Below are 27,991 nucleotides of genomic sequence, written 5' to 3'. Positions count from 1 at the left end.
CCCACAGGTAGAAGAGATCAATACAGGAACATGGACCAAGCGTCCCACATGGAATGAGGGTCCCAGTGTCACCCTATTTGGGACTACCTCGCTCGGCCCATATACCTGCCGTCCAGAGACATGCTCAAGTACAGCAAAGCATCCAGTTCCTTGGCCTGGCCTTTCAGTGCTTTCTCCACCTGCCTCCAGCCCCACTGCCCTGCCTCACATCTCGCCATCACTCCACCCAGTGATCCAGCCCCTGGGACCACACACAGTCCCCGAAGCCACCACATGCTTCTGGCCTCTCCTCCCCCCAACCCCCACCCCACTTGCAGATGCTTTTCTCTCTGCTTGGAATGCTCGTGCCTGCTTGGTCATCTCATACATCGTATTCTTCAAGATGCAGTTGGAGTCACCTCCTCTGGGAAGCCCTCCACAAATTACTCAAACTTCCTTCAGTGTTTTCAGGATCTTGTTCTGTTAGTTCTGCTATGAGTCTTATCAAGGGCATTATTATTGGCTACTTCTGCCCACCACACCTGGCCCACTGGGACCTTGAATTGCTGGAAGGCAGGAAGTACTTATGACCTGTGTAAACTTGGGTGAGTCACTACCTTCTGGGCCTCAGTTTCCCCACCTGTGTAGTGAGGCTGACAGTATCTAATTTACATGAAATAATACAGGGAAGGCACTTATAATACATAATGACCATCTCTGGATCTGTCACAGTGGACCTTGGCAGAGGTGGAGAAATCAATGAATGGTTCCTGAGAGATTAAAAAAAGAAAAGAAAAGAGAAGAGAAGAAAAGGCTAATGGCATCCATTGAGCATTTTCAATGCGTCAGGAAGACACTGGGATCAGAGCTTAATAGGCATTAACTCCTTTAAGCCTCTTAACAACCCTTTAAGGGAAGGACTATCATTAGCCCCATTATACAGATGAGTAAACTGAGGCTTCAGCAGTTGAGGACCTTGATGAAGGCTGCCTAGGCAGCAGGAGCTGGAATTCATGGCTGATCAATGCTGAATGAATGACTCACTTCGGGGTGGGGGTTGGGCTGGGAGGACAACTATCCTTTATCTTGTCATCAAAGGGTTTTAGAGCTGGAGGCTTTTAAAGATAACTTAGCCCTGAAGTTCTTAACCTGGAGGGGGCGGGGCATGGATAGGGTGACTGATAGTCTCCCCGACCAAACAGATAAGGTCCCTATCACGGCTGTTGGCTTCCAGCCCCTCCACCTCCTGCCAACCCTCCTATGTCACCCCAGTCCCAGAGCTGCCCAGCTTGTCCTCTCTTGGCACCTCCAGTGGGGGGGGTCCTCTCCCATCCCCCCTGAGACTCCAGAAGGGTCCATAGTCACTGGCAATATCCCTATCCTCTACTCTGGGCAGAGCCAAGAGTTGGGGCCATTTCCTTCTCCATTGGAGATGTTGGGAGAAGGGGGACAGCCCCGCCGGTGGGCTTCTAATAATGACAAAGATAACAATAGTATCAAAGGCTAACATTTATTGAACACCTACTATGTGCCAGGCACTGTCCTAATCACGTGACACATATGACCGTTTTTTATCCTCACAACTCTTCGAGGTAGGTTCTGTTATGAGCCTCATGAGACACACGAGGGAACTGAGGCCCAGAGAAGTGAGGTGACGTGCCCAAGGCCAGGCAGCTGGGAAGTCAGTGCCAGAGGCTCCACCGTTCTGTCTAGGTGTCCTTGGACAGGCCAGAGCCACTTCTCCGGGTGGCCTTCTCCATCTGTTACCTGCTGGGCCCCACCTCATGGTGTCTGTGATGACTAAGATGGTCTCTCTAGAGTGTCCCAGCACACAGTAGGCGCTTAGTAAATGAACAGCCTTCCTTCTCTCTTAACTCTGAAGGGGAGACCTGGGAGGGGGGTCACCTCAGCAGCACCCTCCCTTCAGGGTTCTTCCCCCAGCCAGGAGTGAGTAACCCACCCCTTCTCCACACAGCAATGCGGCGCCAACTCCCCCTCTATCCCGGGAGCCACGCAGTGTCTCGCTGCACTTTTAATGATGTTGCTGGTAATTCCTGCACGTCTGGGCAAAAGCTGCACCACCCCCCCTGGGCGGGGCGTGGCAGGGGATCCGGGAGTCCATCCCCTGACGAGTCTCCCCTCCTGTCTGGCTGCCCTGGGAGGGTGTGAGGGCTGGGGAAGGGGGTGAACCCGGGAAATGCTTCATCCTGGGGCCCCGTCGGGCCCTGGGTGGGCCTCGAGGCGCGCCCTGACGGCAGGGCCGGTGGGGGGCTAGGAGGCTTGGGCCTCGTCGTCCGCGCGGTGGCCGGCGTAGAGCGCGGCCAGGGGCCGGAAGCGCGGGCCCCAGCCGCTGAGATAGGCGAAGTCCTGCTCGGAGCCCGACGAGCCGCTGTGCAGCGAGCTGAGCGAGGCGGCCGGCGAGTCCGCGCCCTCGAAGGCGTAGGTCTGGAAGGCGTCGTAGGGCGGCACCGACAGGTCCCCGTCCGCCAGCGCCACCTTGCGGCTGATGAAGTCCCTGAACACCGAGAAGTCCGGCTCGGGGCTCGGTGGCCCCTGCGGGAGCGAGTGGCGCTCCGAGGGCAGGCGGGCCTGCGGGGGGCTGCCTGCGCCCCCGCTCCCGCCCGGGCCCCCGCCACCGCCGACCCCGTCGCCGCCCTTGAGCTCGCTGCCGAAGTCGTAGAGGCTCCTCAGCGCTGACATGTCGTAGGCCTCCGTGTCCTGCTCGCCGCCGCCCTCGTCGTTGTATTTGATGACGTTGTCCCGCATGTCCTCGTCCTCGTCTGAGCTCAGGTGGCTCTTGTGGTGGCGTCTGAGGGTGAGGATCAGCAGTACCAGCACTGCGGGGAAGACAGAAAGGGAGAGTGAAGGCCGAGGCCCGCCCAGGACATTCCGGGGACCCCCACCCCCATCTTACCCTTCACACAGCGATGCCGGCCCAGCCTAGCCGCTGGTGCAAATTTCCTAGATTTCTGTGCAAAAAGACGTTTCCTACAGTCAGAACTGCACTGGCTCTATGGATAGATAGTGAGCTTCCCATGTTGGGAGGTGTGCAAATCGAGGCTAGACCACCATGCTGTGCCAGCAGCACAGATGGCAGTGTTAAGAGATTTCATGGGTGGGTGCCTGGGTGGCTCAGTGGGTTAAAGCCTCTGCCTTCGGCTCAGGTCATGATTCCGGGGTCCTGGGATCGAGGCCCACATTGGGCTCTCTGCTCAGCGGGGAGCCTGCTTCCTCCTCTCTGCCTACTTGTGATCTCTGTCTGTCAAATAAATAAATAAAATCTTTTTAAAAAATTAAAAAAAGAGAGAGAGTTCATGGGTGCTGGGAGCTGGAACCAACCTCTGATGTTTCCATCTTCAACTCTATGAAGAGATACAACTTGAGAGGTCTCTAGACCCCAGGGAGTGCAAAGAGGGCAGCTTTTAGGGGCGGATGGGGCTGGGGGAATGAGAGATGTCTTGAACCTGACTCTTCTTTTATTCTCGCTCTCCCCTGACTATTCCAGAAGTCCTGAGCATCTGCTTAGCTGTTTGGGCCTCAGGTCAACATGTCCCCAGCAGGAGCCCCCGCCCCTGCGAGCTCCAGGCCAGGTTCAGTGCCTTCACCTCCAAGTTCCCCTGGTGAGGAGCTCTTCTCTCTGTCCCACGGGTTCTCAGAGCGCAATTGCTGGACCACTACCAGCAGCATCTCCTGGGAACTTGCTAGAAATGTGGCTTCTCGGATCCTGTCCTAGATCTTCTGGTGGTCTGTCTTGAAGAAGCCTCCAAGAGATGCCCAGGCAGGTCAGGTTTGTGAACCACAGCTTCTCCCACCCCGAAACACACACTCTAAACTCCCCCTTGGGGCCCGGGGAGTGTTCCCCTAGGTCGGTGCCCGGCAGGCAGTTAAGCCTTTGAAGCGTTCTTGCTGAGCGAATGACTGACTGAAGAAGTGGATGGAGACGTAGTGAGTATTAGGATGAAGAAGAGAACATTGCTCTTTCTTTGCTTTCTGCACTTGACTTCCGGGACTCCACATTCTCTCCTCCTCCTGCCGCCTCGCTAACCCTCATTCTCCGCCTTCCAAGCGGCTTTTCCTTGCCTGTCCAACCCCTTAACGTCAAACATCCTTGGATTCGGTCCGTGGCCCTGCATCCACACCGCTCTGCGGGCGCTACCCTGCAGTCCATTTGGGGGCTGACTATGCCCACGTCTCAGCCTCCTCTCGGACTGACTTCTCGCCTGCAATCTAGATCATCCGTCCAGTTTCCTCCTCAGGAAGTCCTCCGGGACGACCAAGAGGATCCCACATTGAACACGTCCAAACTTGAGATAATCCTCCCCTTCCCTACTCTGTCTCCCCCATCTCCGTGATGGCAACCCTAACTTTCCAGTTACTCAGGGCTTTGTGGGGATTTTTGTTCGTGGGTGGATCCCAGTGCCCACAATGGTTCAGTACGAGGGCTGGGGGGAACTTGCTGGACGGATAAATAAGGCGCTGATGAACCATTGAAAGAATTAAATGGGTAGGTGAGGGGGTGGAGGAGAGACACGTGCCGGGTACCATGCCGGGCCCTGGGTGCTTCTTGTTGCTCCTAACATCTCCCCGCCGGGCCAGCGACCAGAGCCAGCTGCAGGGGCCAAGGGGCCGGGTTCCAGCCCACGACCTAACAAGGTGGCACATGACAGGGAAGGGGGTGGGGCCGGGGAACAGGTCTGGAGGGAGGGGAGGTGTCAGGAGAGAAGTGGGAAAGATGGATGGACAGCTTCCGGAGCCGAAGCTGGGAGCTGTGGAGGGGGATGCCCGAGAGAGCAGATGGTGGGGAGTGCGGGCGGCGGGCAACAGATGTGCCCGGCCTGATCAGCGATTCCGCCCGTCACCTTTAGAGCACTGATGTGCACTTTCTTCGTTTGTGGGCAATTAGGCAGAAATTTGTTTGCACTGCCTTGGAAAATGAAACCGCTGTAAAGTGCACCCTCTGGAAAAAGAGTTTCTGAGCCATGCATGGGCTGGGGAGGGGAGGGAAGGGGGGCCCAGAACTCGCAGCTAGGAGAAGCCTGCCCAGGGCCTCTACAGGGACCCAGGGAGGTGCAGCTCGGCCACTGGCAGGTTCTCGGTGGGGGGTGGGCAGTGGCCAGCACGCCAGGGGCGGGGGGCAGGCGGCTGATATCGCCCAGGGAACGGAGCAGAACTGTTCTCTGCAATCTGGACCATGCTCGGGTTCCCCGAGCTCTGACTGATTGCTAAAGTCCAGCAGCCAGAGCTGAGGTGAGGCCTTTCTGCTGTGACAGAGGAGGTGGCACAATGGCCACTGGATCCAGTTCCTAGAACTTGACCTCTTCACTGGTGACACTTTGTGGGTTCGATCTGGCTTCTGATGGGGTAGCTACCAGAGTAGGTGTTAACTCCCCAAATGTCTTAAGATTTTGCCCCGGCTGCCCCCAGGGTTTTCCCCAGCTGAGAATCATCACAGTTGGTGTAGTTAAAGGGAACACAAGGGGCGGAGGCCTGATTTCAAGCTGGAAGACTACGTACCTTTAGGCAAGCCACTTCACCCCCGTGAGCCTCACTTTGGTCCTCTAAAAAATGGGGATGAAACACCTGGCTACGGGTTGTGAGGGTCAAAAGATCCCCTTTTTTACTAAAAGGACTTTACTAAAAGTCCTCCATAGAGTATAGAACAGGACAGTGGACGTGAGAGAATTTTCTTATAATATGCTTGTTTTTAAAACCTTACGGAGTGGCTGGGCTGTGTGGAGGGCCATCAGCACCCAAGGGGTCTCAGGTGGGGTTGACGCTCCCTGAGCCGGCAGTGGCGCTGCTCTGTCCTTAGGAGACTTGTCCTGGGACCTACCCCGTAAAGCTCGGGCATCATTTAGGCCAACCTTCCTGATGGAAGAGGGAAGCTGAGGCTCCACGGGCGTCACCAGGGCCCCAGGGGGAAGGCTAGCAGGGCAGGGGAGTGGCTCTGGGGAGAAGGGGACTCACCGACTAGGATGAGGACACAGACCAGGAGGGCGATGAGGGCACCGGGGCTGAGGGTGGCGGCCATGACGAAGGCCGTGGTGTTGCAGGACTGGATGGCGCCCGAGCTGTCACAGCCGCAGATGCGGATGGTGAGTGTACCGGTGCTGCTCAGCGTGGGCGGCCCGCTGTCCACCACCAGGATGGGCAGGAAGAACACGTCCTGCTCCTGCCGGTTGAAGCCCAGGTGCTGCGTGTGCACCGCAGCCGTGTTGTCTGCTCCGGAAAAAGGGGGTGGCATGTGACGGGGGGTGGGGGTGGGCGGGCCAGTCTCCCCCTACCCCGGCCACCTCCTGAGGCCACCTCGCAATTTGTCTCCCTCTGCCCCAAGCTCCTGCCTCCCGGGTGACCCAGGGCTCTACTCGCCCATCTCCGCAGCTTCTGCTCCCAGCTGCCTGAGGATCTTGTTCCCTCCCAGCCCTGGAGCCCACAGTTCTGTCCTTAGCTGTCACAAGATGCTATTCCCAGCTGCCTCAAGATTCTGTTTTCAGCTATTCCAAGGTTTTGTCCCCAGCTGTGCCAAGGTCCTGTCCCCAGCTTTTCCAAGATTCTGTCCCCAGCTGGGCCAAGGTCCTGTCCCCAGCTATGTTAATATTTTTCCTCATTCCTTCTTTTGTTCCACCTCAGCTACCCAATGCACCCTGACCCCAGGGTCCCGGGTTCCTTGGGTTGTGGCTTCCTGGCCCCTGACAAGTCCTGGGTGACAGAGAAGACTGGGAGTGTCTTCTCTGGCACCTGGCTTTGGCTGAGAGGGGCTTTCTGTCGGGAGTGTAAGAGGCCGAGCCTGGAGGGCTGGGGCATGGCTCCTGGGGACCCGAGCGCACCGAGGTCTCCTTTCTACATGTGTGAGCAGAGAGGACAGTGAACTAACACAAGTCAGACTCACTACACCACTTCAGCCAGTTGCTGGGAATGCCAGGCAGGACTCAGGTGGCTCTCTGTTCTCAGAGCCTGGGCTTCTGCGATAGGGGGTGCCCACCTGCCCTGCCGTTCCTGCCTCTCCCACCCTCTCCTGTATGGGTCAGGCTATCCGTGAGCCTCCGTCGTCTTGATGGTTGACAGTGTAGAGGCTCGGACTCAGAGCCTGGCTGGCTGCCGCCCCCACCCTTCACAGCCCCTCCTGGGTTCCACTCCTGCACTCACAGCCTTCCGGCTAATCTCTCTGACCTCAGACTTTGGCAGTCTGGATCCTTCCTTGCCTCTGTGGCCCCCGCCAACCCAATTCAGTGCCTGGTCTCCCCTAATCGTGGACACAACGCAGGAGAAAAGAGCTGACCTGTGACCCTGAACACATCTGTCAGGCGAACTAGAGGTTGAGCTCAAACAAGACTGGTTGTGGGTTAAAGCTCATGTGACAGTATCATGCGGTTTCATGGTGTTACTCTATCTACTTTTACGCATATTTGAAAATCTCCATTAAAATGCTAAGAAAAAAAAATTATGCCGAGTCAATCCTTTACGAGCTTGGGAGCTCACTTAGCTTCTCTGGACCGCAGTTTTCTCATCTGTAACTGAGGAAAAAGTAGCACATCGGTGTGAGGATTCCATGGTGAAATTCATGCCTAACACTTCGAATCGGTCCCAGGCCCTGGAAATTCTCCATAGATGCCGGCTGTTCATTCCACCCCCAGGCTCCCTGTGCTGCACCCTGGGCCCATTCTCTGCGCCAGCTGCCCTGCCCCAACTCACCACGTTCCCACTAGCGGGAACACCCTCCCTGCCTTCCCGCCTGGGCAAATTCCTCATCTGTCATACTCCAGCTAAATGTCACCTCCTTTCTGTGCTTCCCTGGGAAGGAGGGATTTATGGTGTCCCCCTCCCTGCCCTGACTATGCGGGTGCCACGCACACTTCTGCTGGAGCACTTGTCACGTTGCGTTAGGTGAGCGTGTGCCCGTCTCTGCCCTGGCACCGAGCCAGGCCTAAAGAATGACACTTGAATGAACCATAACTGGTGGTCCTGGGTCAGCTGCTCCAGCTCTGGCTTCCACTCCAGCCTGCCCGTCAAAGGGTAAATTAACCCCAGCTGTGAAGATATCTGCCCTCCCGAGGGGAGGAAAGGAGACTCAAGGGCAAGACGGAGGAAAGGGAGTAATGTGGGACTCCTCTGCACTCACGGCATGCTTTCCATACATCAAGGACTATGTGGATGCTTGAAATATACAGTAATGTTTAATTGTCCCAACCACCAATAGTTGTGACATTTTTTTCCATTTTATACATGTAGAGATTGAGGTTCAGCGAGAAGTGACTTGTCTGTGTTTATCCAGTGAAATGATCCACCCATCAAATCATCCATCCATCCATCCTTTATCCATCCATCCATCCATCCACCCATCCTCCATCCACCCATCCCTATATCCATCCTCCGCCCATCCATCCGTCCCTACATCCATCCATCCACCCATTCACCCATCCACCCATCCATCCATCCTTTATCCATCCATCCATCCCTCTACCCATCCTCCATCCACCATCCATCCTCCACCCACCCATCCATTCACCCATCCATCCCTCCTCCACCCATCCACCCATCCACCCATTCATCCTCCATCCATCCGTCCACCCATCATCCATTCATCCACCCATCCATCCACCCTTCCATCCACCCATCCTTCCATCCACCATCCATCCATCCATCCACCCTTCCATCCATCCATCCACCCATCCATCCATCCATCCATCCATCCTTCCACCCATCCATCCGTCCATCCATCCATCCATCCACCCATCCACCCATCCATCCACCCTTCCATCCACCCTTCCATCCATCCATCCACCCTTCCATCCACCCATCCATCCATCCACCCTTCCATCCATCCATCCATCCATCCATCCATCCTTCCATCCATCCATCCACCCTTCCATCCACCCTTCCATCCATCCATCCACCCTTCCATCCACCCATCCATCCATCCAACCTTCCATCCATCCATCCATCCATCCATCCACCCATCCATCCATCCATCCATCCATCCATCCACCCTTCCATCCATCCTTCCATCCATCCACCCATCCATCCACCCACCCACCCATCCATCCATCCATCCATCCATCCTTCCATCCACCCTTCCACCCATCCATTCACCCATCCATCCCTCCTCCACCCATCCACCCATTCACCCATTCACCCATTCATCCTCCATGTATCCGTCCACCCATCATCCATCCATCCACCCATCCATCCTCCACCCAGCCTATCCAATAAATCTTTATTGAGTAACTACTATGTTCTAGGCACCATGCTAGTCACAGGGAGAGAACAGTGGAGAGCTAAGCCAACCACAGCCCTGGGATCCGAGCTTATATTCTAATGTGAGAGACAAATGTTAATTGAATAAATCCACAATTTAGTCTACAGTTACAAACCATGGTGAGTGCTAAGAAGGAAAAGTACAGGAAGAGCACCTAACAGAGGACCTGGCTCAGTCTGAGAGGTCAGGGAGATCTTCCTGGAAGAAGTGGTATTATTGCTGAGTCCTGAATGATGAGTTCAAGGAGAGGGGACTGCTGATGCAAAGGCCTTGAGGTTGGAAGAAGCATCATCTACTCAAGGAACTAAAACAGTGCTTTGTGACTGGACAGAGGAAGGTAATGGCTAGAGGGAGTCAAGGTCAAACTGGGGGCAGGGTGAGGCAGGAGTCATCATGGAAAGTCTTAGAGGCCAGAGTAAGGAATTGGGGTTATTTTCTTAAAAGCAGTGGGAGGCCTTTGATTGGTGGATTTTCAGCAAAGAAGAGACCAAACGACATATCATCCATTCACACCCTCTGGATGTCAGCATTATCCCAGCCCCTGAGGCTAGAGCAATGAACAAGACAGACACGGTCCCTGCCCTTGCTGAGTCTCCATTCTAGGCAAGGGCGCTTCTGATCTAAAACACAAGAGTGGATGTGGAAGATGAGTTGGGAAGATATTGTGTGTTTTAGATGGGAGAGGATAGTGGTAGTAGAGGCACAGAGAAGTAGACAGATTTGAAAAATGAGTGGCTGGCTCTGGCTCAGCCTCAAATTCCCAAGCAAGAACAGAGGGGTGGAGAGGAGATGTTTGCTTCTCAGGGTTGCTGTCTTTGGTCATGGAGCCGTATGTTCTGAGAGCTCGGGTCCCTGCCTCTCCTCCACCCGACGAAAGGGAATCCCTGGGCATCATCTCTGAACCTCCTGAGCTACCCTCCCGGGCTGCAGCTGCCTTCACCTGGGGAAGCCGCTGGTCACCCCGGGCCCTAACCCCACCCTCCCAGGCAGGATCTGTGCCCAGCATCTGCGCCCAGCACTGGATCCATCCATCTGCACTGACATACATCAGTGTCAATCCCTGGCTGCAAAAGCAATATTTATAAATCACGTTTCCAAACTGGCTACAAATGTGTACAAAGAAACAGATGGGTTGGGGTGGCTGTTTGTCACCCAGGATATTTATACGGTGAGGAGGAGGGGGCTTGGCAGGCCGTGGGAAGGGGCTAGGGGGCTGGTGGAGAAGCCCTACCACGGCCGTGCTGAGCTCAGCACACGGCTGCCGCCCTCGCTCCTGGAGCTTCTTCCAGGCAGTCACGAGCGATGGGAGCACCTGGCAGCTCCCCATCAAAGAGAGGCAGTTGGGACAGAACTCCAGGCCCCTCAGTTTGGAAAGACTTGTGAACTTGGCGAGGTCAAGCTAAGGCTATTTGTATCTCCTGGGGCCAAGTCAGGATACTGCTGGAAAAACGCGTGGGCAAGGCACTACCAGTTGTTAAAATATTGAAATGCTTCCAAAAAGGTTTAAATAGCTCTGTCTCTGTGTGCCCCAAGTCCCTCTCTGCTGCCTCAGCCTTCTCCCCATGCCCACCCCCAACTCTGACACAATCAAGCCACTAAGGGGGTAAAGCCTGGCACAGCAGGAGCTCCAGGGTCCTGCTCCAGGTTATTTATGGTCGGCGTCCCTTTCGGTTGCTGAACTGCACTGGTTGTGAAATATTTTTAATAGGACTCTTGGAAATACAGAGGGTCTGGCTTCAGAGGCCCCTGAGGTCCCTCCTTTTGGAGGGAAGGGTTGTAAGAGTCTTGGGGGTGATCCCAGACCTGTTCCAGGGTCAGAAAGAACCAACATAACCTGATCTCCTAGTCCTGGCATCCACTCATTCCAACCATGCAGGCCTGCTGTTCTTTGAACATCCTGGGCCTGTGCCCACTGCAGGGCCTTTGCACATGCTGTTCCCACCACCTGGATCATTCTCGGTCCAGTTATCAGCATGACTCACTCTCTAATTTCCTTTAGATTCATATTCACTATCCCTTCAGAGAGGGCTTCCAAGGCTCCCTTATTTAAAATAGCTCCTACTCTTACTCTGCTTTGTTTTCCTCTGTTTTGTTTGACAAAGTTCATGGTACGCCCACGATGTATCAGGCACTGCTCTAGGCACTCAGGGCCCAGCGCTGAACAAAACCAGATCTAGACTCTTGTTGAGACTGCCTTATCTACCTACCCTCCAGCTACTTAGCAACTTCAACATATGATTCATTTATTTAATTTCTACCTCCCCTCACCAGAACGTCGCTTCCACGAGGGCAGGGATTTTGTCTTGTTTGCCACTGCATTTCAGGACCTAGAACAATGCCTCGGGCACTGTGTTTCAGTAAATAATTGCTGAATGCAGGAAATGACATGTTCCATGTACAAACAATATACCTAGGTAGCCCTCCTCTTGCTGGGGCCACCTCGCCAGCTCAGGGGGCAGGGCCTTTTTAACCCATTTTACAGATGACAAAACGGAGGCTTAGGAGGCGCCGACCTTTCCGGGGTTGCACAGAGAGTCCCCCAGCTGAGCCTGGCCTGGGACCCAGGGCCCTGACTCCCAGTCCACTGAGCACCTACCCTCACACGCACACCCCCCAGTTCAGGCCTCAAAGGCCCAGACTTTGGCTTCTGGAGGAACTTGCTAGGGCACATCTCCCTGTGGCATCAGCTCAGGCTGGGCAGGGCAGTCACCTTCAAGGTGGTGACCCAGGGAAAGCAGGAGGCATGCTGGATCAGAGACACAGGTGGACTGGAACCCCTGCTACCGACTCCTTGTATGGCCCGGGTGGGTCCCTTTCCCCCTAGAGGCTCCTTCTCATTGCGGGTAAAATAGGGAGGGTAAGAAAACCACCTCCGAGTGCGGCCGTGAGGACGCAAAGAGAAACATGAGTGGGATACAGCACTTTTTAAACTGCAGGGTGGGAGTGCGTGCATGTGACTTATTTCGATCTTCAGTTAGACCGGGGGCTCTTTCCACCCAGGACTCTGGCCCGCCCACTCCTCATCTGTTCCCTCTCTGTATCTTTCCATTCTCTTCTCTTGGGGTGCCCCCTCTCCACTCCACCAGCCGCCCCCAGCTCGTTCTCTGGGGTTTGGCCAGTGGGCTGGGGAACAGCTCTAGCTTGACCCAGATTTTCTTTGTGATCTTGGACGCAACACTGGCCCTCCGGGTGCCTCAGTCTCTCCACCGGTACTACGGGAAGGGGAGAGGAGGCTCCCTCCTCATCCAAGGATTTGGCAGTTCAGAGGTAACTCACCTTGGATGTCAAGCAGGGAGAAGTGAGGGTTGCTGGGAGCTTCGGGCACCAGGCGGAAGTAGAAGCGGTGCCCACCCTGAGGCTCGTCTCTGTCCACCACGCTGATGGTCTGGATAAGCTGAAGGATGAGGATGGGGCAAGGAGCTGATGGGAGGCCAAGCCCAGTCTGGACCTGGGGAGAGGGTGTCCCGGCCAGTTCCAAGAACCTCCACTGCCCAGCCCCTCCAGGTACCTGTCCTGGCTTGGCGTCCTCACACACAGCTGCCTCATAGGGAGTGGCCAGTTCTGGGGGATTGTCGTTCACATCCAGGATTCGGATCCTTAGGGATGCCCGGGAGAGCTGGGCATGATTGTCTGCAGTGAGAGCACAGGAACGGGATGAGAGGCATCAAGCGTGAGATCTAGACAACCCCCCATTGGCCATGAGGGCAAGGCGAGGCAGTGGGGTCACACTGAGAGATCTGTGGGTTGACCCAGCAGGTAATAGGATCAGGACTGAGGACATCTGGCATGAATGGGTCACCATCGCCACCATTAGGTCATCACCGTCATCCTCAGTGCTAGTGTCACCATCACTGACACCATCGCTGGCATCACCGTCACCACCACCACCATCCCAGTGCCACCGAGCACCATTGCTGACACTATCCCCATCACCGCCACCAGTCCTGTCACCGCTACCCTCATTAGCCTTATCTTGGTACCAACACAACCACCAGTACCGCCATCAACCTCACCACTCCCGCCGTCACCAGCCTGCTATCTTCACCATTAGACCATCACCGTCATGACCATCGCCATCAGAATAATGGTGTCCCCACTGCCCTAGCCAAGGCACCACCCTCCTCATCTCTATTATCACAAACACCAAGGCCATCACTATCAGTGCCTTACACCACCACCACCATCAATATCACCACCATCATCACCCACGGGGGTGGTCACTGTCTCCACCACAACGATCATTACCAGCCCCTCCTTATGACCATTAGCCCCGCCATAAACACCCACGTCACCATCACATCAGGACCCCTCGCTCCCACCTCCGGCAACATGATCATCACCCCTGCTGTCAATCAACATCCCAACCTCAACATCCCATCACCGTCAAGGGCACAGAACACACCCAGAGCACATACATCCATTATTTCAGGAATCCCATGGAAATCCTGCACTTGGGTTCAATTTCTACCCCCACACTGCAGAAGAGAAACAGAGCATGAGAAACTTTAAAGAACGGTCAGCAGGCAACTGAACTCTCAGACCTTTGCTCTTTTAGGACTTGATCCTGAGAGGGCAAGACCAGTCCACTGGATGTAGGTCTTGGCCAGCGTCTTCAGCAAAACCATGACACCCCTGCCTGTGATATCTTTGAGGTCAAGGTCCCTGATGTATTAATCTCCAGGTTCCCAGCACCGTGGGATACAGCACAGAAGAGGTTCTAATACATTCGTTAAATGCGTGAATGAAGACTAGAAGAACATAGACGGAAAGAGGCCTGCGTTCCAGGGATGGCTCTGTCCTTGACCCAGTGTTTGGTCCTCCCTCCCTGATATCCCCTCCCACATCTGGAAAATGAACAGAGCATAGTGATTAAGAGTAAAGTCTCCGAGCCAAGTTGTTCCGATCTCAACTCTGCCACTTAGGAGCTGTGGGGTCTATGCCAGGTCTCTTGGCCTCTCTGTGCCTCTGCTTTCTCTCCAGCAACATGGAGCTACTAGTGATGGGTTGCTTAAGAGGACAGATTGAGTTACTATCTGTAAAGCATTTTTAAACTGTGTGTATGTCTATTAAAGTTTTAAAAATTCTCTAAAAAAAACTGTGTCTATAACACATAGCAAGTGTTCTATAAGGATTTGTTAAATAAATAGACATCCTTGGGGCCTGGGTGGCTCAGTCGTTAAGCAACTGCCTTTGGCTCAGGTCATGATCTCAGGGTCCTGGGAGGAGTCCTGCATCAGGCTCCCTGCTCAGCAGGAAGCCTGCTTCTCCCCACCCCACCCCCCCGCCCCCTCTCTCTCTCTGCTTGTGTTCCCTCTCTCGCTGTGCCTCTCTCTGTCAAATAAATAAATAAAATCTTAAAAAAAAAACAAAACAAAACCCAAAACAGACATCCTCGAAGGGTCCTTTCAGCAATGACTTCAAGTGATTGAAGGGTACCTCATCCCAGCCGGACCTCTCTGAGCAGCACCCTGAATGTCGGCCTTTTCCCTTGTCTCCCGGACCTCTTGGGTCCTCATTGGTGCCCTGCTCTCAGCTATCTTAGTCATGAGTTTGTGGCTGACAAGCTCTATCCACCAGTGACCTCAAGGACTAGGAGAGGAAGCCATTCCCTTCCAAGCACAGTGACTGGGGGAACTAGCCTGGCTGGCAGGGAGCTCTTTTGGTAGCAGCCTGGAAGCTTTCTAGTAGCCAGGAACCCCATGAGTTCTGGGGGGGGGGGATGGGGCTGGTCGGCTGCCGCTTTCTCTGAACTCAGGGGCCACTGCGGGCCGACGCAGCTGCTCGTGTGTTGATAAAGAGAAATGAGATCGGGAGGTAGGTGCAGCCCCCTCCTGGGGTCAGGGAAAGGAGGGGGGCAAGTCCTTAATTAACGCAGACCCCGACCTCTCTCTGGAGCTCCCCTTAGCCAGGGGCACCTTATCTTTTCAGCTCACCCAGATCTGCCGCTTCAGTGATTAGAGGGGGCTTTTCTGGGGGCGGGAGATCGGAGTCGTGACTGGGAATGCCGGGCAAGCCGTTATTTTTAAGAGCGTGTTGCTGGAGAACTTAAACAGACAGAAGGTGGGTGCATTTGGGAAGAAGGCAAGTGGGGAGGGTGAGGCCCACTGCCAGGACCAGGCACCTCTCTCCCGGCTGAGGTGGGGGGCGGGCACAGGGGCCCATGTGCCATGCAGAAGGGCAACCCTACAGCAGGGCCAGCCCCTCCGAGGGGGACATGCTGCGGGGGAGGGGGGGCTGGGTCCGCTGCTGGCAAGACCCCCACTATTGAGCCATTCCTTTAAGATCTGTTGGACCTGTTCTCGATGCTCTTTTTTTTTTTTTTTAAATCTCTAGCTTTATTGAGATAGAACTCATAAATAACATGGTATAAGTTTAAGGTGTGCAACATGGTGATTTTATTATATACATATATATTGTGAGATGTTTCCCATAATCAGGTTAGTTAACACATCCTTCACCCCATATAATCACCTTTTTGTCATTGTCCTGTCTCCTCTTTTACTATTTTATTTTATTTTTTGGGAGGGTGGGACCCAGGGAGAGGGAGAGAGAGAATCTCAAGCAGGCTCCTTGCCCAGCAGAGTCTGTCTGACGTGGGGCTCGATCTCATGACCCTGAGATCATGACCTGAGCTGAAACCAACAGTCAGACGCCAAACCAACTGAGCCACCCAGGCGCCCCGCTACCTCCTTCTTAAAAATGTTACAGGTCACCCCCTGGGAAAGCCCTGAACCCTTTGGTGTGGCTGTGGATCTGGGTCCTGGAGGCGGAGCGGCTGAGTGAGCAGGGAAGGGATATGCCTCTCTGCTGCCAAGTTGTTACCGGCAGAAATGATCCTGGGGACCCTTGAATTTGGGACTGGCCTGGAACCCCCAGAGCCTGTGTGCCCATGACATCACAGCCACCTCCAGCCTGGCTGCACATTAGAAGCACCTGGGAAGCCTTTAAGACACACGGATGCCCAAGGCTCTGTCACTGAGGTTTTTTAATGGCTGTAGGAATTTACTATGTGGCAAGGGTTGCCAACCACAGGCAGGTGGGCCAGTCCAACCTGTTGTCTTACTTCTGGTGGACTTCCTCTACACCTCTCCTGATCACAGTTAACAGCATTTGTGATCATTGCTAATAATTAATTCATAAGTTTACCATCTTCAGTGTTTCTGGGATAAGACAAAGACTCCATCAATTAAATAATCTTCACCCCTGCACAGGACTTTCCAATCGATAACAAACTTTCTTATCTATAATCTTTCTTTTGACTCTCAAAACAATCCGTAAAGGAGGTCTTGTTAAATCCATTTTGTAGATGAGAAAACTGAGGCCCAGAGAGGCCGGGACCTTGCCCAGACCTACAAGGGAGTCAGCACAGAACTGGGTTAGGTCCTGGGTCTCCTGCCTCTGGTCTGGCCAGTGCTTGGTCTAGATCCAAGGCCAGCAGGCCCTCCTGCTGCCTGGGGATTAGCACCAACTACTCTCGGACTCAGGTCCAAGCAGCCCTTTCCCGCTGCCCGGCAGCAGGTGCCCTCTCCCGGGGCTGGGTCCTTCATGGGTCCCAACCCCCTTCTTGGCATCTCAGTTCAGCTGACTGACATGCAAATTAGTTTAATTATTTCTTCTTCTAAAATAAATTATATTTTGCAGTAGCTGCAATATGTTGTGTCAGGCAAAATTGCATTCAATATTTTTAAACTAATTGATGCAGCCTTGAGGAAGGCTGATTGACAGCCCAGAGCTGAGCAGGCCCACAGCCTTAACCGGTTCCTAGATGAAAATTAAACGTGCTTCGGCCTGGGGCTCCTTCCCTGAGCTAACTTGCTAGGAGCCCGGGAAGGTGTCGGTGAAGCTCGGGGGGGGCCCCAGGGCCGAGGAGGTGGGCTGTTCAGTGGGAGCCTTGGGAAGAGACTGGACTGGGTGGGGTGTGGTGCTGTGCACCGTGGGCAGGTTGCCTTCCTTCTCTGGGCCTCGGAGTCCCTTATGCATAAAGGACATGGGATCGGACTAAGCCATCTGGAGCTGAGGCTTCTGGGTTTTGCTGACGACTATGAATTGAGCACCTTCTTTGTGCCAAGGACATAGCAGTGAGCAAGACCTACACGGTCTCTCAGTCTAGCGGCAGGGACAGACAGTACTCAGGACTCCGATAAGAGCTAAGAGATAAAGGTTCAGGAGCCAGGCGGGTGCAGGGATATTTTCCCTGGAGTGACCTTTAGACTGAGATCCAACTAGGAAGGAATCACGTGATGCGGATGGGAGGGAAAGTGTGCCCCGGGGAACAGCATAAGCAAACATCCCGGAGGCGAAGAGGAGAAGGTTGTCTATAGTGAGACTCTCCATCCCTTCTAAAGAAGACCCCAGCCCCCGGCAGGCACTCATCCGGTATCTGAACCAACCATGGACTTGAGGGCTGGGGACTACTGGGAAGGGAAGAGGAAGCAGAAGCCGACCTGGTGACTCTGTTAAGGGCACTCCTTCCCGGAAAGACATCAGCAAGCACTTAGGGAGCATGCACTGTGGGCCAGGGTCTGTGCTGCCCATTTTATCTTGTCAACCATTGTGGGAGGTGGAGACTAGGATGACTGGCATTTTACTGAGGAGGAAACCCATTCAGAGAGGTAACAAATTAGCCCAAGGTCTCATAGGGAACACATGGTCAATAACCTGGGTCTGGTTCCAAAGGGGGGAGTTTCTGATCATCGGGTGATACTGCCTTTCTTGCCATCTTCATCTGTCAGTCCTACTTGCCTCCAGGTCCCAAACAAATATCTCCGCCTCCTCCTGGAAGCTTTCCCTGACTACGTCCGTCCTGGGCTATCAGAATACCAGCAGAGTCCCACGTGCTCACAGGCTGCACGTGATCTTCCAGCGATCTCCCCAGCCTGGACCCTTACCCCTCTCTGGAGCTCTTCTCCAAGTTTGCTCCATTCTCTCCTTCAGATCATTGCCCAGATGCCTTCTCAGAGAACCTGCCCTGATGACCTTTAAATGTGTCCCTTGCCATCCCTTGCCAAAGGGTCTCAGACACCCCTTTCCCTGCTTTCTCTCCATACCACTCATCCAACACCCCTGAAGGTTTTGACTCACTTAACGTGCTCATTGCCTGCCTCCCCCACCAGAAAGTAAGCAGAATTCCTGTTTTGTTTCCTGCTATGTGCATGGAACATAGTAGGTGCTTAATAAAGATCGTCGAATGAATGGGTTTCATTGTCTGTGGCATCCCTGACTATGCCACAGGGAGAGACGAAGACCTCCTCAGATGGACTGATTCCGGGGGGGGGGGTTTGCACCCCCTCCAGGATCCCTCCATCTGGGAAGGAATCAAGCTGTGTGATGCTGTTCCTGCCTCTCTCTTCGGACTCAGGTTTTCTTATCAGTAAAACAAATGGGAGGAGAGAGAGAGAGAGAGAAGCCCAGAGAGAAAGAGGCAAGGGAGGTTGTAAGAGTGGGTAAGAAAGGTGAGGGCGGGGAGGGGGGGCTGCTGGAGAAAGGAACAGGGGTGGGGGGAGGGAAAGAGCCAGAGGGGAGCTTGAAGGCCCCTCCTTCCCACTCACTTGCAGTGGAGGGTGGGCAGCTGAGCCGGACCCTCTTCTCCTGTCCCCCCATCCCCTCCCCCTCCAGAGAGAATTAAATTGCATCCAAACACCAGGCTCTGATTAGAGCTGGCCAGCTGGGCAGGAAGATTTATCATCCCAATTACCCGCCGGCCAAGACAGGGAGGGCAGGCCGGCGAGGGGGCTGGGTGAGCAAGTGGGGGTGCTCCAGGGGAGGGGTGTCAGGGCTGTCAAAAGTGGGCTCCTTGCTCCCCATGCCCCATCCCGGCTCACCTTTAATGGGAGTGGGAGGTTTGTACATACTTCTCTGTCTCAAGACTTTGATGATCTCTTTGGCTTCCCAGGGGAGACTGGAGGATTGACTTTGTTGCAGGGGGGTATGTGTAGTCCTCCAAAAGGGAAGGGAGGACTTCGGGGTGAATCAGGAACTCTGGAATGGGGTGGGGGAGAAAGTTTTCCTTCCTAGGCTGAGCTGGTCCTGATGTTCTGGGCTGTGCTGGGCTGTGCTCTGGAGACCCCACGGACATGACAAAAGCTTTATTCCGGTCAGCCTCTGTTAGGTACTCAGCAGGCACTGGATTCCGGGAGTTACCCAGTCCAAGAGGGGCCCCGGCCTCATTTACACACTTCTGTTGATGGGAAGTTCAGTGCCTCTTGAAACAGCCCCTTCCAGGCAGTGCTGGGCCAATCCTCTTCCCCAGACGGCACCACACTCAGCTTCCCTGCCCGTCCTAGCTCTGCTCGGATACCCCCAGCTCATGTCTAAGCCTGAGGCTTCACGACAGCCTCCTATGTGTCCTCCTGCTCCAGGCCAGTCCCCTCCTGTTCACCCACGACCCAAGTGAACATTGCAATGGCACAGCAGACCATGTCACTCTTCTGCTCAAAGACCTGCCTTGGTTCCCTGCTGTCTTTAGGAGACGTCTGGCTCCTCAGAGGACACCCAAGGTCCTTCCTATAGAGGATCAGTGGGCATCTCCATGCTCACCTCACCCCGTCTACTCCAGCCGCCCCCACCCTAACCTCTGCCCGCCCCGCCCCACCCCCCAGCTTCCCCATTCTCAGAATGGCCAGTGGACAGCTGAGCTTCTGGGTCTTTCTGCCTCGAGCACCCCACCCCCTTTCCTCAGCCTTTGAGACCCAATTCAGATGTCCCCTCCTCTGGGAAAAATTTTTGGCCTCCTTCCCCTCTGGGTGGGCAAGTCCCTCCCTGCTCCTCCTGAGTGCCCACTGCCCCCTTCTGCTCTGTGGAGCCACTGTCGATGCGTCTCTCCCCTGCCTACCTGTGAGCTCCAAGATCAGTGGCCAAGCCTTGCCAAGCCAAGCCAAGCCAAGCCCAGCACCAGCCCGGGATGGGCGGTGAAGAGAGGCCCTCCGGAAACATTAGCTGGGGGCAGACATGAGGGGGGCGGAGGGTGTCCTTGTGGCAACTGAGCACTATGTCTCTCACCCCACCGCAAGCTCTCACCCCCACCCCTATTGTCCTCCTAAGGAGCACTGGACTGGGAGTCATAAAGCCTCACTGCTGGACTTGGGCATGTTGCTTCCCTTCCTCGGGCTCAGTCTCTTCAGCTGTAAAGTGGGGAGGGGGGATGGGGACTGGAGTCCATCATCTCTGACGTTCCTTCTCCCCTCAGCTATGAATCACACATAACGTGGGTCAGGAACCACGCTAGTCACCGTACAAACACAGATTCTAATGTACATGACATGAGATGCTTTATATACAACCTTCGGTATGACGTCGGGCATATCGTATGCTTCAAATAAACAAAAGCTGCTCTTATTGTAAAGATATCGTAAAATTATTATCTTTACAGCCATCAGACACAGTGCCATTTTACAGATGAGAAAAGTAAGGCAATGAAAGCTATCCGAGCTCACACAGCTGGGAATGGAGCAGCTGATCCCAGTTCTCACCGGTCATGCCACCCTGCTTTCCTAACCGGGTGGGCCAGCCCCTTTAGCCATTCATTCAGTAAGGATTTACACACGCCTACTAAGTGCCAGGCTCAGTATGAATAGCGCAGATGCGGACGAGACCCTGCCCTAGTGTCCAGCTTCCTGGGGAGAAGAGATTAACTAGATACTCACATAAATACATATATAAATCATGATGCATGCTCCATGGTTTGCAGGAAAAACCGGGGTGCTCTAAGACATATGGGGTGCTCTAAGACATACTGGAGTGACCCAGATGGGGAAGCTTCTCGCTAATCTGCTTAACTCCTGGATATTCCTGGTGGCTAGCGACCCCCACCACCCCACACTCCAGACCGGCTCACGGCCAGACAACCCTGGAAGAGGGGGGTCGAATGCGGCCCCTGGCACCCCCACCCCAGCACTAGCCTTCCAAGTCCGCACCCCCGTCTCTTTGAAGACTGTCCCTTTACAACTGCCCTTTCCACCGAAGGATTCAGACACAAATTGTACTTTAAATTCAATATTGGTCATTAATATTTCATGATTACAAAACGTTAAAGATAATGTCAGTGGAAGGAGCGTCTGCATGGGCAGAATGGATGACTCAGAAGTTCGGGGAGAGGGGAGCCGGCATACTAAGTGGCTGGGAGTCTTTGAGGTAATCCAGTATGACAGTGGCGGCTCTCAGTGCAGCCTTCTCCAAGGTGTTCACCAAGCTTGGCCACTGTGTATACATTTTCCCCTCAGATTCTTGTCCCCTCCTGTTTGTTATGCCCAGAGCAGGTAGGGCCACGTGACCCCACCAGCATCCTCTGTTTCTAAAGAAGCCAAATGGATGCTTTAGCAGGAGGCCATGGGCAGGCAGATCCACTGGCATTGCACTTGGGGCTGGGGCAGTCTGCTGGGAAGCAGGAGGTGTGGCGGTGGAGCCCTGGTCCTGCATGGATTTGCCCTGGTCCTGCATGGATTTGCTCTGTGACCGTGGAACCATCGCTGTTCCTCCCTGAGCCTTTATTTCCTCATCTGTAAAGGGGGGATAATAATTTTTCCCTTGTCTCACAGAGATGCCGAGATGCTGGAGTGGGTGGGTTATTTGTGACACTCCTGGATTCGTGCCTGGCACCAAAGAAACGTGACTTGAGGGGCATCTGGGTGAGAGCCGGGCTTTGGAGTCAGACAGATTGGGGCTGGGAATTTGGACAAATGATTTCCCTTGTCCTTCCTACGTTGGGGATAAGGGCAGAACCGATATCTCTTAGGTGGGAAGAGTCAACCAGCCGGCACACCACTGTAAAATGTCTTGTGCGGAGTTGGTGCTTAAGTCAAGTGCACAGAGTCAAGATCAATAGATACCACTAATTGAGCACTTATTAAGTACTAGGTAAGTTCTTCCCATGCATGGTCCTATTGAATCTTCCCACTAGCTCCCGGGAAGCAGGAGCCATTCGTTTTCTTATTGATTGATACCTGGTGAGGGTTGGGCGGGGTTGTTGATTGCAGCTCAGAGGGCTGGGTCTCTAGCCCAGTGATCAGTCTCCTATCAGAGCCTTATCTTCCCCAGGTCAGTTGCTAGGCACTGCTGTGTGGGGGAGAGGGGCGGGGTTCAGACTGCAGAGAGGACCCCGGAAAGGGAGCTCACCTGGCCATGCTGCGGAGGGAGCCAGACAGACTTGCCCCAAATCCCAGCTCTGCCACAGCACATCCTTGGGCAAATTTCCTCTCCGAGCCTCAATCTTCCCATCAGTCAAGTGGGTGCTGGCTGGTTACTGATCATGATTCAATAAAGGCACTGAAAAGCCTCTAGCCCAGAATATGGATGAGTTAAACACTGTCCAATGTTTGTGGGCGAGTCCCCTCCACATTCTTTATTCCGTGAAATGGCAGCATTACAGACTTTGTATGCCACTCGAGCTGCTCGCTGTAAGGAGACCCACTCGGCAGAAGAAGCATGATGCTTAACCCAAGAATGGGATGTGAGACAGGGTGACAGGCTGTGGGGGAGCTGTAGCTGTGGGCAGGGAGAGGCGGCGTCTCTGCCCAGCAGCCAGGCCAGTCCCCCCCACGGCTGCCCTGGGAACAGGTTCAGGGAAGTAAGGAGGGGGGCTTTCCCCCCCCCCCCAGTCCAGCCGCCACTTCCTCTCCAGCCACCTTTTGTTACCTTCCTTTCATGCGGTGGAGGAGTGGATTCAAAGGCTCCTGAGCAGCAGGCACTGAGGTTTGAGCCAGCTTTGTATTTTCTTTTAAACTGAAGTTGAAAGAGATGGAGGGAACTTCAGCCTAGGGACTTCCTCGGCCCACGGGCTGTTGGGGCGGCAAAGTGGGAGGGCGCCAGCAGGGGGAGGAGGAGGAAGGCTGGCAGGGGGCTCACAGGGCCAGGAGGGGCTAGGGCCCCCCCGCCCCGAAGTGCACGCAGGGGCAAGTTTGCACGTCGCCCCCCCCCCCGCCCCCCCCCCCCCAGGCTCAGAGGCTCTGAGTTTCTCTGTTATCATGACGGCTTGCTGGCAGCTGTGCTGGCTCCTGGACCTCGAGAGCTGATGGGGGTGCGGGGAGGGGTGCGGAGGATGCCCGGAGACCAGGCCCAGGCAGCTTTGCTGTGGTTTTGGAGGACGCCTGGAGCTGCCCCTCCCCTCTCCTGGGGCTCTGTGAACCCCGCGGTCTCAGCTCCTCACCTCCATGGCCTTGCTTATCTGGACCCTATGCATAGACACACGCCCCTGCCCCTTGCAGCTCACCTGTGCCAGCTGCACCAAACTGCCTGTGGTGCACACACACAATCACACACACTCTTCCTGAAAGCCAGGCCAAGCACCTTGAAGTAGTCCCGGATACCTCTCTTATCTCCACGTCAGTCATTCCATCATAAAATCCTGGGATGTCATTTTCAGCCTGCCCCCCAAAGCCGACCGCGTCTCACCTCCACGGCTGTCGCCCTGGGCCAGGCCATGTCTTCCTGCCACTGTCACATTTAACTTCCTCCCTCACCCCTCAAAAGATCTATTCTCATGCAGCAGCCAGAGATATCCTGTCAGGCAACGTCCCTCCTCAGCTCTGTCCTATGATCCCCACGTTATTCAGAGTAAAGTCCAAAGAACTTACAGTGGCTGAACACTCTGCCCCTCACCAACCACACTGGCTTCCTTGCTGTTCCTCCAATATGCTGGGCAAACTACCACCTCAGGGCCTTTGCACTGGCTGTTTTCTCTGCTTACAACACTCTTCCCTCAGACATGGGCATGACTCCCTCACTTTCGTAAGGTCTCCGTTGAAATGTCTCCTCAGAGAGGCCTTCTTCTAAAAGGAACAACACCATCTTCTTCCCAATCCCCTTCCCCTACTTTCTTCTTTGCCGGTTTCTCACTAGCACTTCACATCATATGACATAGGTACACCTGTTTGGGGACAGTCTAGCGCTCCCCCACAAAGACAGGAGATTTTCTGTCTTCAAGGGCTGCATCCCCAGTCCCTAAAACGGGGCGTCGTATGTAGTGGGCGCTCAATAAATGCTGAGGGAAGAAAGCCAGCTTCACGACCAGCCTTCGCCCTTTGGCGTGGGATCCTTCCCACGTCTTTGCTCCTCCCTCTCAGCTCTTGCCTCTCGCAACCCGGCCATCTGTGCCCGGTTCCTTTCTTTTTGCCCCGCCTCAGCCCCGCCCCTCACCCAGCCTTCGTCCCTCCCCCAGTGATAGCCCCGCCCCCGACTCACCCGCTTCCATGGCCAGCACGGTGATATTGTGCCAGCCGGCCGTCTCACGGTCCAAGCCCTTGCCCGTCACGATGGCGCCCGTGTCCGCATCGATATCAAAGATCTGGTCCAGATCCGAGTCGCGGTCAATGGCGTACCTGAGGGAGGCGGGGCGGGACTGATTGAAGGTGCCCTGGCGCCAGGTGGAGCCCATGCCCAAGTCCACCATTCCCCCCCATCCCTTAAAGAGGGATCACCTACCTGCCTGGGGGACAGGAGGAGCAGAGAAGCCCTTTCCAAAAGAGAAGGGGTGGAAAGGGATCTGGGTTTGCCTCTCTGCTGCACCGGCACCTGTTGTGTGACCACGGGCCTCCCTCCACCTTTCCTGGCCTCAGTTTCCTCAGCTGGGTAATGGGGCTAATAATTTGCACCCCACAGTTGTGAGGCTGGAAGTGGGCGAAGTCCCTGGCACAGAGCTAGCACTCACTGTATATTCGATTCTTACCTTTCCCTAAGAGCTGACCCTAGAACTGGGCTTGGGAAGGGGACCGGGCTGGCACAGGTGGGCGGGTGCGTGGGAACAGGTGCAAAGATTCATTCAGAGAATGGTGGGTAGAGATTATTCAGAGAATGGCAAACGTAGGACGGAGAAGCAAGGCGGGCATCCGCACCCGCGGGGCGCGGAATTCAGGGCTTGGACTTGTCGGGGGTAGGGGTGGGGGCCGAGGGGAATTCTGAGCAGGAGAGAGGGGGTCGGCGTGGAGGCCCCAGCCCGGCACACAGGCTGAGCGAGTGCGGGGTGTGGGGGTTGAGGGGGATGGCCGGCGGCCCCTCCCCGCCTGCGCAGCACGCGCGAGCTAATCTGCCGCTTTTCAGTTGCCGCGTGAAAAAGCCCTTTGTTCCGCCTTCTTCCCGGGCCTTTGTGCAGCGGCTCCAGGCCTGAAAGGCCCGTGTCCAACACATGTCTCGGGCGGCGGCCCAGAGAGGCCCCGCCAGCTCGGACCTCCGCTTCCCTGCGCTGATAAATGCGGGCGGGGGCGCCGCCAGGCTGCACGGCCCACAAAGGCCTCGAATGCCAAGCAAGGGCGCATTGTGCGGCGAGGACAAAGAAGCTTGGCGGGGCGGAGCTCAGCCTGATCCACCCGGCTCCTCCCACAGGGAGGAAAGGGACCCTTTCCGCATCTCCTAGAGGAGGAAACTGAGGCCCAGGGAGGCGAGGACACCAGAAACGCCCCCTGCTGGAGGCGCAAGGCCCCAAAGTGACCCTACAGTGGGGCTTAGCTGCATTACAACTGCCCCAGGCCTCAGTCTTCTCATCTGTTGAATGGGAATAAGGACACCCAGTGGGTCTGTCCGCATCTGGAGAGTAGTCAGAGCTGCATTTGAATCCTAGGCTACTTAGTCTACCTGTGTAACCTTGGGCAAGTCATTGGACTTCCCTGGCCTCCGTCTACTTATCTGGAAAAGGGGATGCTGAATACTCCCTCATGCTGGTGTGGGTTAGAGGAGCTAATGCATGAGTCTGGGCATAGGCACAGGTGATATCCCTTACTCTTTTCATAGTTAAAGGGGTGGAGGTGAAAATGGTGAACACTATGGCCAACTGGAAAAGGTTGTATGTATGGGGATAGCGGGCATTACAGCTAGTCTCCTGAGCCCCCATCAACTCTCCTCCCTGTCCCTAAGCTGCTAAGCCCACATCCCCCTTGTCCCTAACCAACCTGGGGGGGGGGGCTTCAGACCCAAGATGATACTTCCTTCCACTAGCACAGCACTTAATAGTTATAGCCTGCTCTTCCTTTAGCCATCCTTCCGTGCACTCCTTCATGCCTAGACATTAACTCAGTGCCTTCTCTGTACTGCCCTGTGCTAGGTCCTGGGGATAAAAGGGCAAACGAGACACATGAGGTCCCTGCCTGGCATCCTGTGAAGCTGATGGGATCTCCCATTTTGCAGATGAAGACACTGAGGCTCAGAAAGGAAACCTGCCAAGCTTAGGACGGCCAAGTATGGTTGAGCAGGCTGTATCCTGCACAAATGTATGAGGCTGAAGGGTGAAATGGGGTTAAAGTCTACCCAGTGTTCAGCTTGCCAGGTGTCCTAGGGAGGATCTTCTCAAAAAGGGATCTTTTCCTTATTTATGTGAAGCTGCCATGAGGGCTAGTGATGACCATGCTCAAAATTGCACAGGAACTGTCACAGAATTGGAATTTGTACCCAAATTTGGGACTCTCTACCCAGAGTTCTTTTTTAGCTCATTGAACTACCCAAAGCTGCAAAGCATGGAGGCTCAGGTCTCCTTTGCCCTCAGCCTGGGCCTGTCAGATGTTTGGTCCAAAGGAGGTAGAACCGGAATCCAAGCGTCAGCTCGGTTGGAAGGAACCTCCTGATTTTACCAGTACAGGAAGAGAGTCCAGGAGAGGGCCAGGGTCTGACATAGCCTGGGCTCCTGATCGCTGGGTCAAGGCTGGGGCACGAGACAGGGCTTGTGGGAGGAAGCCTATCACCTTCTTGCTTCTCCTGTTCCTGCTTAGAACTCCCTCCTTTTTTCTCTCCTCCTAGTTTTCTCTTTTGTTTCCTCCTGGAGGGGAAGGGGGGAGGGCGGGCCCTGAATCTAAGTGGAGGCAGCTGTTCCCAAGGCCGTGGGGTGGCCGCAGGGACCTGCCATTAACCAGCAAAAGACTTGGGGCTGCAGGTCAGTGTGGTTGGCTGAGCCCAGGTGGTTTTGTTCCAGCTCAGGAAGCCAGCCAGTGAGTGGGAGGGAGGGAGGGGTGTGGCATGAAGCGAGGAGTGGGGCCTGGCAAAAATGGGGGGGTGGCGGAGGCGAGGCTTAGGGACCTCACGTGTAGGTGCAGGAGTTGTGTGTCTGGTCGGTGTTGTGGGTGGAAAGAGTGTGTGTGTGTGTGTGTGTGTCCTGAATATGTGAGTGGTGTGCGTGCCTGTGTGTGCGCCTGTGTGTGTGTGAGATACTGTTTTGCTGTTGGAAAAGCTGAGGCTCGAGAGGCAGCTGCTTAGCCCTGGGTGTGGATCCAAGTCCACGATGTCCCCGACAAGTCACTTCAATCTTTGAACTTTAATTTTGAGCAAAATGGAGATGCTAATCCTACCTTGCAAGTTGCTGGGAGGATTAAATGCCTAGCAGGGGGATAAGGTGCCTAGCTGAGCTCTGGGAAAATTACTCCAGGAGAGACAACGATTGTTATTCTAATTATTATTCAGAATGTCTGGTTAGGGGGACACAGGAGTCCCTCCAGCAGGTGTGTGGTCCGTGTGCCCAGGGTGGGGGTGGGGGCTGGGAGGCCCTATGTAGGGAAAGTGGACCTCGGAGTATCTCCAGCATGTTGGGGAGGGTGGGGGGCAGCTGTGGGTCTAGAATGTCCCGTTCCTCATTCAGTCAGCAGGACCAGATGGCAGGGAGGGGAACTGGAGCAGGTTTGGGTGGAGGAGGGCAGAGAGTGTGGAGGGGTGTCAGCTAGTGTGTGGTGCGTGTGTGTACATGTCTGCGCACACTTGTAAGGGAGGCCCTGGAATGGTGGTCTGGAGTGCAGATCAGGTGCCCATGTGCCTAGGTTTGAAACCTAGCTGTGTGGCCTCGGGTAAATC

The 27,991-nt window shown here is 54.9% G+C and overlaps 1 protein-coding gene across 3 annotated transcripts in view; it reads right to left on the bottom strand.

Moving 5' to 3' along the window:
- Window positions 1–1,462: 1,462 nt before the first annotated feature.
- The window catches only part of CDH22 (cadherin 22), a 120,545-nt gene continuing 94,016 nt past the window's right edge, over window positions 1,463–27,991 (bottom strand). For all 3 annotated transcript variants that reach the window (XM_032350474.1, XM_032350473.1, XM_032350475.1), the window contains 5 exons: window positions 24,410–24,546; window positions 12,744–12,865; window positions 12,512–12,629; window positions 5,947–6,198; window positions 1,463–2,816 (listed from right to left, as the gene is read on the bottom strand). In XM_032350474.1, coding sequence (XP_032206365.1) covers window positions 2,251–2,816; window positions 5,947–6,198; window positions 12,512–12,629; window positions 12,744–12,865; window positions 24,410–24,546 — 1,195 coding nt within the window. In that variant the 3' untranslated portion in view covers window positions 1,463–2,250. The remainder of the gene's footprint in view (window positions 2,817–5,946; window positions 6,199–12,511; window positions 12,630–12,743; window positions 12,866–24,409; window positions 24,547–27,991) is intronic.

Source organism: Mustela erminea, chromosome 7, assembly GCF_009829155.1.
Source record: "Mustela erminea isolate mMusErm1 chromosome 7, mMusErm1.Pri, whole genome shotgun sequence".
Lineage (NCBI taxonomy): Eukaryota > Metazoa > Chordata > Mammalia > Carnivora > Mustelidae > Mustela > Mustela erminea.
This window is presented reverse-complemented; position numbering and strand designations above follow the sequence as displayed.